The 11034-nt window shown below is 34.9% G+C and overlaps 1 protein-coding gene across 2 annotated transcripts in view; it reads right to left on the bottom strand.

The window, feature by feature from the left end:
• Positions 1-8745: 8745 nt before the first annotated feature.
• Bckdhb (branched chain keto acid dehydrogenase E1 subunit beta) overlaps positions 8746-11034 on the bottom strand; it is a 191474-nt gene continuing 189185 nt past the window's right edge. For both annotated transcript variants that reach the window (XM_015498944.2, XM_048801570.1), the window contains one exon: positions 8746-8894. In XM_015498944.2, the coding sequence (XP_015354430.1) occupies positions 8754-8894 (141 nt within the window). In that variant the 3' untranslated portion in view covers positions 8746-8753. The remainder of the gene's footprint in view (positions 8895-11034) is intronic.

Raw genomic sequence — 11034 nt, 5'->3', positions numbered from 1 at the left:
CTCTGGGAGGACTAGAGCAGGGGGCATTCAAAACCGAACAAGAAGTCATGTCAGTTCATAAAATCAGAGAAGGACTTCTAAGACAAAAACCATTGCTAATGAGGCAGACAACCCTGAAGGAAACATTTAAAAAAGCCACCCCGCACAATGTCTTCTCATCCCTAGAGGACCTATTTCCTGGCTTCTCACCTGCTTCTGATGTTTCTTCTCACGATTAAAAAAAAAAAAAAAAAGGAAAAGAAAAAAAAATGAAGATGCAGTGTGCAAAAAAAAACCAACCAAGCAAGCAAACAAAAAAACCTTTAAACCAAACATGGCACCACAGGAAAAGTCTGAAGTCTGCCTGCCCATGTTTGCTGCTATTGTCTAATGGCTCACACTGGGATTGTGTGACTCTGCTGTGCTGTTTGGTTACCCTGAACACATGATCTTTTCACTGCCTTAGTTCTATGCTATATTATTTACTGTTAAGCCCTTGTGTATGAATAAGTATAAGAAAATGACTGTTCCCTAGTAGCACATGAATTCAGAGTCAAGAAGGCTGGAGATGCCACACAGCCTAAGAGTCCACACAGTGGCTGAGATTAGTGGCACCTTGGCTTTCTCATGGGTCAGGGTCCACAAACTGCTTTATGTACAACATTATTAAAAGTATTATGTAAAATTACCTTCAGGTTATGTGGAGAAAGTGTATGTGAGACATGAAATTTGTGTTTAGATTTGGGTCCCATCCATAAGATATCTTATACGTAAATATTCCAAAATTTTAAAAAATCATACATTCAAAACATTTCGTGAGCATTTTGGATAAGAGATACTCAACCTATAAACTCCATGAGTCTGGTAGAATTAATAGGAGATTGTATAGAATACCAAATGATCAAAATATCATTTTAAATGTCCACAAAGAGGGTCCTAACTAAGTGCCTCCCAGATATGAGATAGAATTCAGGAATAGGCCTGCATTACCATTCCTTCTATTCATCCAGCAACATACTTAGAAACTTTGATAGTGCAAGCATTATTCTAGGCTCTGTGGAATTGGAACCAAAATAGAACCAAACCTTTTGGCCTTCTGGAACCAATAGAACACTAAAGATGGGGTGGGGTAGAAGAGAGATATGGATGGATATTCCAAATGATCAAAAAACAATTTCTTGAATAATTGTTCCAATTCCTCATAGCCACTGAATCTTAAACAGTTTGCAGTAAATAAAATACTTACAAGTAGCCATGTAGACCTCAAGAAGTAACTGAAGAACTTTTAGCAAATCAAGGCAAAGTAATTATTTTATTAAAATGGTTAACTAAAACATACTCATAATAAAGATCTTTCTTCACCAACACTAGGGGTAAACTACTAAATCTTGCAATTTCTTCCCCCTCAAAGAAAGGCTCTTTATTATAGAGCCAATAAAGACAACAGCAATTTATGAGGTAATTATATGCAGACATCATGTTATGTAAAAATAGCTTCACTGTAACAGGATACAAATATTATAAAGAAAAATTAAAGAAAACATTTATTTTATAAAAAAATAACTTTTGAATTTTCTGCTTTTAGATTTTGTCTTTCTTGTACTTCTTTTTGTCTTTTGTTGTTGCTGACTTAGATTTTCAGTTTTCTTCTTCATCAGATTTAAGGTTTATGAATTTACCTCTCAATAGAATCTTGGTTGAAGCACACTAGTGATCTCATGTTCTAGATATTTTGTATTTGCTTTTACATTTCCCTTTTGGGTTATAGTTACTAAGCCAGGTGCATTTTTAGTTAGAAGTAGTTGTAATATTTATTAATTTGGGAGGTAGTCAGAAAAAAAATGGTTTTTAATACTCTTTTCTTTGGGAAGTTTACTGTAATATTTCTGTGTCCTAGGATGTCAACAATAGTTTTCATTGCTTATGTTTATTTTGAAAGTCAACATAATCTTCTGAAGAAAAAAAAAGTTTTAAACATGTATTTCTATGGACTCAATCCCATTATTCATGTGCTTAAAATATTCTATAGTCTTATTATGATCTACTTCATCTATCAAATTGAAAGTTGAGTATAAAGTCATCTCTACAACTTTTCTGTCCACATCTTCTATATTTATAAATTTTTGCTTATATTTTAATACTAAACACTTGGAACATAAAGGATTTAACTGTCAAACCTTCACTCTGAGATTCCTTTGGTCAGTGTTGAATGCATATTTCCCGTTTGTCTACTGTTTTGTCTAATATGAATTCTGCTGCATTTGTTTTCTTTATTTTTTATTCAAATTGCTATGGTATGAATTTATTTATTTACTTATTCATTTATGATTATACATAATAGTTGGGTTCATCCCGACAAACTCATACATGCATGGAATTTGATTTCAGTTCATGATCCTCCCTTTGCCCTCTATCCTCCTTCCTCTCCTCTTCCTCTATGCTTCTAGACCTCTTTTTATTCATCTATTAATTTGTGTTTGGTTGGTGCTTTGTGTAATCTGATCCTTCCCTCCCCCTTTCCTTTATTTAACTCCAGCTTCCACATTTGAGAGAAAACGTTCAACCTTTGAGTTTCTGAGTTTTGTTAATTTCGCTTAGCCTGATAGTCTCTATTTTCATACATGTATTGGCAAATGCCATAATTTCATTCTTTTTAATGGCTGAGTAGAACTCCATTTATATAAATATACATTACAATTTCTTAATCCATTCATCTATTGACAGGCATCTGGATTAACTCTATAATTTAGCTATTGTGAATTGTACTTCTATCGACATTGATATGGCTATATTGCTGTAGTATACAGATTTTAGATCTTCGGGGAAAATACTCCAGAGTGTGATAGCTGGATCATATGGCTTGTATTTTTTCATTTTTACATTTGATCTTGATAGATCAGCTTATTTGAAGACTATTTGTGGTGAACAGCTTTTAAGTGAATTGTTTCTTAAACCAACCTAAGTTCTTTCTTATTAACTAGGAGATTACTCTATAACATTTATTGCCTTAATTGTTTCATTTGGCCTTGCTTTATTCTATTTTGTTGGGTTTTTTGGGGGGGTTGTTTTGGTTTGGGGGGTTTTGTCTGTTTTCAGTTGTTTTGCTTTTTATTTTGTTACAGGGACTGTGTTTCTTAGTTAACTTAGTTAACTTTACACCTAAGAATCTAACGCAGTGCCTGGCCTCTAACAGGCACCCACTAAATGTAGAATGATTTGGTATATTAAGTATTGAACTCTGCAGTGATATGGAAAACACATACACTGCTTTTAATTCTATCCACAATTAACTTAATTTTTCAAAGCATTCAACAACATTAAACTTTAAGGGTAATAGCAGAATAGCTAAATTATACTCCCCTTTGCTGAAAATGAAGAGTTTAGAACTTTTGAATTTTATCTGGTAAATATACTACTCCAGTCTTCGATAAGTGTTGTATTTATGATAACCATTTTCTTATTTTATAACATGAAACCTTTATTTCACATAAAAATTTATTTAAGATAATTATATAGATATACGTCTTTCTGTTTAACTTGCTTCCATTCTCACTTCCAGTCCTTCCAGCTACAGTTTTCTCATTCTAATTATTGTTTAATCTCTTATTTTTCTGGTAAATATCCTTTAAAAGTATATTCAAGGAGAAATCGGTGCACTGGGTTCTCTAAAGCTTTGCCCATTTGTTCTATTGCTTTCCAAACCTAATGGCCCCAGGGAGTATATCAGCTTTGCCAAACTTCTCATATCCCTGGAAATTCCAACATGATTCCTTTGGGGCCACATTTCTCATTCCTCAGCCAAGAATTCCTGCTAAGGGTAATCTCATCTGTGTGTTCAGCTTGTTAGCATCTATCATCTGTATATTTGGTATCCTTGAAACAAGTAAAAATTCAAGAGCCAGTCTTTTAGAATATAGCGTCATTGACAAGACCGGGCTATCTAACTTTTGTTACTGCATTGGGTAACCTGAATTTTTGCTTTTAACTAAGTGGCTGAGTCTTGGTCTAGGTCAGGGCCATCTCTGTGGCCAATGCTGAAAAGTTCTGGGTTTGGCCACTCCTCCAGAGAGGAGGGGGAGAAGGACTGGTGGGAGAGGAAGTTCTCCAAACAGCAGTGCTATTACTAGACAGTGGGGGTAGGATGCTGGGCATCCAGCAATCATGTGTCCAACGCATGCAAGTTGAAAAGAAAGGGATTTGTTTAAACTAAATGTGTACCTTCAGTGGGCCACCTTCTAAAGATCACACCCCCAAGGGTTTCTAGAGGATGGGACATACACCTAATGGATAGAACCGAGTTACTTTCTGGATCATATTCCTCATTTCTTTTTCTGATGTACACAGGGATGTAGTTCGGTTGGAAAATGTCTATCAGTTATGCAGAACCTGGATGTTATAGTATATTTTTCCTAATGGAATTGAATAATTTGAACCCTAGAAAATTAAATTAGCTTCTCTATCCACATTGTCATAGGGAACAGACTTATTATATGGAGGCAGAGAACTGTGGGAGAGTCGGACTTGGCACTCTTTTAAGATCTCGAGTACCTTCTTGCCACTATCTTCTTATTTTCACAATATAGAACATTTGTTTCACGTAAATATATATATATTTGATAATTTTGTAGAGGTATTGCATGCCTTGAGCTGTAGGCTAAATTTAGTATTAACTCTAAACTATTTACTGTGGATGGGAAGTGGGTAGTGACTGGTGGGCCAACGGGAGGTGGGAAGGTGCACTTAGACTCTGGCACTTAGTGGTCTAGGTCAGGGCCATCTCTGTATAGATTATCCCAAGTTATCCTCATGTTGCTATTTTTTAAAATAGAGTTAAATAAACTAAAATTTTTAGAGCTAAGGAAAAATTCTTAAAATAACCAATATGTAGGAAAAAATCGTATTAAAATGATATAATGTCAATACAACATAATAAAGACATCCAACTGAAGTAATAAATAATATCAATTAAAAAAATAAGTTCAACTAAAACCATTATGTTCAACAGGACCCTTCAGAGCTCCAGGTATGGTGACTGCAGTGTATTTCCTGCTCTGCTAGACTGGTGAAAGCAGAGTTCCCTGCAGGACGCCTTGAGCTCTTGGTGGAGTAAGCCAAGGTCCTTGCTGAGTTTTGGCACCTTAAACTCAGAATGTCCTGTGCAGTGAGCCAACTGGATTCCCTAAATCTTTTCCGAACTTGCAACTGACAAACTACATCTTTTTTCTATACTGTTCAGGTTTTAATCCAAGGTCAAGGCTTTATTTTTACCCCTAAGAAGCAATCTGGCTCATTCTTTCAGCCCATTGCCATTTGGAGTCTATGATCAAGGGCCTTTACTTTGCCTCCAAACTTCTGGCAACCTACATATATTACTTTCTATATCCTCTACCAACTGCTGGTGGAAAAAAAAAAAAAAAACAACAAAACAAAACAGGATACAACTTTTTATATTGCAGTTTAGAGGGGCATACACACTTGTAATCATAGGAAAATGTCCAATTTTTTTAGGTTTATAGAGAAAGGAAAACACGACAACCCCATTTCTCTTTTGGGATTGGTTCTGCTGGAACCCATGAGAGGAAATGCTTCTGAAATGATGGGAGGGGTGGCAGATGTAACAGCTAAGAGCAGCGCCAGAGCTAAGGGTCTCTACAGGCGGATCCTTGGATTGGTCAGGCCTTCTAGAACTATGGTGAGGGGCAGGGGCGGTAGAGTAGGCAACAAGAGACCCTGGAAAAGTCTTCAAGAAGAAGGCGGTTCCTGTAGAAGCCCTTTATTGCTGCTAATATTTTTATTCTTTTTTTTAAAATCTTCCTTTTTTTCTTACTAGAGCATTATACTTGTACCTATTAGTTGGGTTCACTTTGACAAAATTATGTAGGCATGGAATTTAATTTCAATCCCCACCCACCTGCACTTTCCTCCCTTTTTCTCTCCCCCTATTCTCCTACCTCTACAGGTCTTCCTTTTGCTCATTTATTTATTTATTTTTGAATGGTACCTACCCTGTGGTCTAGTCATATAATATTATTTTGTTAAATTCATTCCAGATTTCCTCCCCTTTCCCATCTCTCCACCTCTGTCACCCTCAATTTCCTTCTATTCCATTGATCTTCCCCTATTATCTTTACGATATCCTATACCTCCCTACCCCTGACCCAGGTACAGTCCCACCTTCTTTCCTTTATTTTTCTCTAGCTTCCACATATGAGTCAAAATATTCAACTCTTGATTTTTCTGAGTCTGGCTTATTTCACTTAGCTTGATGTTTTCCATTTCCATCCATTTACCAGCAAATGCCATAATTTCATACTTCTTTATAGCTGAGTAAAACTTTATTGTAATGTTTTTCTTTTTATCTACACAATAATATAAGAAACATGGAAAAATGTCTGCTTTGAAACATCAAAGAAAAAAACAAAACAAAACAAAAAACCTACAACCATAGCTAAAGCCAGTCAATATTATAGCAAACAGGATCAGGCTGTCTATCTCCCAGAGTATGGGAATGAGGCTCAGGGATGATCCTCCCCCACCGCAATCTGGAGATGTGGTCCTTCCACCAGTAACCTTGTTGAGAAAAGAGGGAAAAATATTCCAAAATTCTTGCCAATATCCAAACATTTTGGCCATAAAGAACTAAACCACATATAATAAAGTTGAAGCATCAGCATTTCTAGAGTAAATAGTTCATTTTAATTCAGATTTAAATAGCAAGTTAACAACCTGTAACAAAATTCCTTTTTATTAAAGGAAAAAAGAAGACAGACCCAACCTGAAGATGAATTGACTTTGCTTTATTGAATACTGTGTCACACCTGATACTTACAGATGGAATTAAGCTGAATTTATTATTATTACCATGTGGAACATTTTAAGATATTAATCAGAAATGCTCTAAATAGAAATTATCAATTCATTTCTGTTAATATAATAATTAATTTATAATTCTTTAGTCAATATCCATGATTGTTCATTTCATAAAAACTATATTCAAGAAGATATAGGTCTGAGAAAATATAAAAATTCAAAAAAATATTTCTGTGTGTAGTCATAATCTTCCCTTTTTTCTGTAAAAGAAATCAGAAACAATTAAAAACATTCTCAGTTGTATGCACAAATACTTTAATATCCTATTTAATTTCTAGCACAGAAAAGCTATTCTTCTATCATAGGTTTAAACTCTCTCTATATATATATAGGTTTAAACTCTTTGCTTATGTCTAAAAACAAATGTGGGTGTAGTTCAATAGTGGAGCACTTGCCTGGCATGTATGAGTCCCTGGGTTTGATCCCCAGTACCACAGAAGAAGAAGAAGAAAAGAGGAAGAGGAGGTGGGAAGGAGGAGGAGGAGGAGGAGGAGGAGGGGGAGGGGGATGAAGAGAATATGGAGGAGGAGGAAAATCATATTTAAAACCAGCATGTGGCTGCCACCACTACGACCTTGATTTGCCATTTGGATGGCCCATGGAAGGGAATGATATGGACAGTCAAAAGTGAGGAAGCTCTCTCATCAGTTCTAAGTGTAGCTTACTGTATGTAGTAGCCAGCTGCTCTCCCAGGCAGCAAGAGGCATCAGAAATATAACATCTACACCTGCACTTCTGAGAGAATACTGGGATATGAGGTCTAACAGCCCAAATCTACACTTATAACAACATTCTATCAAAAGAGATGCAAAAAATATGGGGATTATAATAACAGTGGCACATGATGGGCATTATGTTCTGTATTTGTACCAATGTAAAGACATCTCTCTCTGATTTTAGGTGAACTAGCTTTATAATACATATACAGAACTCAAGAATTACAACATTCTTTATCTTTAAAACGTATGGAGAATATTATTTTAGAGCCTGTTCTTCTGAAAAATTATGGTTATTCAAAATGTATTACTATTATGTTTTGGTCAACTTACAGTTTAAAATGTAAAGTATCTAATTTTATCTACTCATTTTGAAACATTTCAAAATCAGAGTGTCTGTGATAGCAACATCTATATTAAAACCCAGAAAACCTAATTTAATAATTCTTAATGTTATTTATTTCTGTTAGAATGACACTGCTGAAGGGGCTGATAAGCATGACTTCAAAAATCATTATGAATAAATATCATCTGTTATTCAAAATTTAAAAAGCATTCATTTGCCAAAAAGGATCTGAAAATAGTAGTGATAGTAGCAGTGAGTTTTTTCCTTAGTTGAAATTTCCTGAAATTGAGGTATTCTACTCAACAAATGTTTTCTCCAGATAATATAAGGGTGAATTTCAGAATGTTATAAATCATCATATGAATAACTAGAGCCTAAGCTAATGGTGTTTGAGGGGGCACTTCCAAATAACAGAAATTTGGCCTGGAGGTATAGCTCAGTTGGTAAAGTGCTTGGCTTGCATGCACAGGGCCCTGGGTTTGACCCCCAGCACCAAAAAATAAAAAACAAAATAATAATAATAATAATAATAATAATAATAATAATAATAATAGAAATTATACCTATTCGTGAATATTTTAAATAGTCAGAAAAGTATACAGAAATAAAGATAAAATCTGAATAATGCTTTCTAGAAATCACATATATACATCTGCTTGACATGTTTCTATTAAATGTGAACATACTAGTAAAGATTTATTTTACAAAGTAGACATTTTGTTCTGAAAGTTGCTGTTTATCAGAATGTAACACAAGGACGACTATTGATCCATGGGTAACAGTACATGAATGTCAGGGACTAACGTTAACTTTCTCACAATACAGGGCACCTACCTATGTGGTCAGTAGTTGATCATTTTCCGAAGGGCATCATAGCACTTCCATTTATCTGGGATGTAAAATGGCTCAAAAATGTGAGGAAACGGTGTGTCATACCCACACACTCTGGATATAGGAGCCTCGAGGTTCAAGAAACATTCTTCCTGCCGAGAAAAATTGAGATGGTCAACTTTAAAAATACATTGGTATTCATAAAAATAAAACATTACAACTTAAAAATAATTCATTTAAAATAAAATGACATCTAAGGATATTAAAAATATCTAAGCATACTATAATGTGGGAAAAAAAGCAGGTAACAAGTAGCATGCTGGCATGATCCCAACCTGACCTAAAATGTTTTCATATATGTACAGGCATCTTATATCTTTATACGTCTATTATCTGAGCCAAATGAAGATCACATGTGTTTCTTATGACTATAAATGTAAGGCATGACGACAGCAAAAGGTTCACAGAAGTTAACTGCAGCTTGAAATTAGTGACGATGCATATTTTCCTGTTTGCTATTTTTTTAATTTAAAAAATGAGCATGTATTACTTTCATAATAAATTTCTATAACTCCACTATGCTCCAGCCAGACTAAACTTCTATCAGATTCCTGACTGTGTCCTTATCTCTCTCATGGCCAGGACTTTGCAGATGCTGCTAGTCTCTGGCCACTCACTTCCCAAGCTCACTACTCTCTGCCTGACTGACGTGTGTCTGACTCTCAGGCATTCGCTTAAAGGTCCTGGCCCTGGAAAGCCAGTCTCTATAGCACCTCCCAGTTGTGCACCATAGATGAGGAAAGGCTCCTTCTGCTTGAATTCCCACAGCACTGATCTTGGGCATGGTTCATTGCAGTGACCAAATTATCCCTCTTCCTTAGAGATCAGGAACTCCATAAAGCTAGAGATCTAGTTCAAACATGTGAAGTCCTCATTCCAGTAGAAGAGCATAGAAAATTATTTTTAGGGGTATAAAATGTTAGATAAATAAAACACTCAAATTTGAAAATAAATGAAATTTTTAAAAAGATAAACTAAAAAGAGAGACATGATTAAACTATAGAAAATAATATTAATTTTACTATTCACATCAATTACCTAAATAAAACTCTTGGTTTTGATTCATATATTTTATACACTGTCTTGATTCACAAAGGATTTGAGGAGGCCTATGTTTTCTTACATGTTTTACTATTTTTAATTTTTCATTTGAGCTGATATTTTTACATAAGGAAATCCCGACATCTGAGGCTTAATTTCTAGCCACTGTACAGTTTTTTTTTTTCCTGTGACAAGTGTACCAAGGCAGAAAGGACACGGAAATGGGACAGATCAGCTCCAAAGAGAAAAAATGGGACATTTACAGACCTCCCTTCAGCCCTGTTAACCACTGTGACTTACAGTATCAAACACCAAATAATTGTTGTATTTCTTAGCAACAGGGAATCTCTACGAACAACTTTAGAACTCAACACCAACTGTTGAAAGAGTCACCTGAGAGATTCCACTACTAATAAGCTGGAATGAGATGACAGATTGGATGAATTGTTTCTTGAGAGTAACAAGTAACTTTAAAGGGCTTTCAATTGTCAATTTGGGATTAACAGTTTTATTTCTTTAGCTGACACAGGCTGTTTTTTCCATCTTCCTTGAATACTGCAGTGTCTGTAAACAAATTATCCATGGACACTGCAAAATACAGAAAATCAAGAGCAAAATATTTCACAAAACACCTTTGATTTTTACACCTGTTATAAAATACTATTCTTTCAAACTAGTAACTTGAAAAGCTGGCTTACCACAAAATGACCTGTCAGTGTTTATTAAAATCACTCCCTTTAAGCATAATGACTAACATCGTCAAACTAAATTTTTTTTTTTTTTCCAAACAGCAATGCTCCAATGTCCAAGAAGACATCTATATGTCTGCACAGGCACAGAAAAACATCTGCTGCCAGGGAATACTTGAACTATAAACAGCGGTTACTCTTTGAGGTGGGGAGCGGCAAGGAGGTGAGAGAAGACTCTACTTTGTACTTTGTATATATTTGTTGAGGCTTTATGAGACTGTTAATTCTGTAATCAAATGACACTGAGAAAGAAGAAAAAAGTAAATTGAAGGATCCCTTTCATATGTGAATAAATATTCTATTTCATGTGTGATTTTTACAGAAGGGGTTTGCTCACTTTGGAAACAATTACCGTAAATTACATGGAATTAAATGATTATAAAATACTACTATAAGCATATAAAATATACTATAAAAATCATGGAAGATAATTCAAGGATGC

Source organism: Marmota marmota, unplaced genomic scaffold (genome assembly GCF_001458135.2).
Source record: "Marmota marmota marmota unplaced genomic scaffold, marMar, whole genome shotgun sequence".
NCBI lineage: Eukaryota > Metazoa > Chordata > Mammalia > Rodentia > Sciuridae > Marmota > Marmota marmota.
This window is presented reverse-complemented; position numbering and strand designations above follow the sequence as displayed.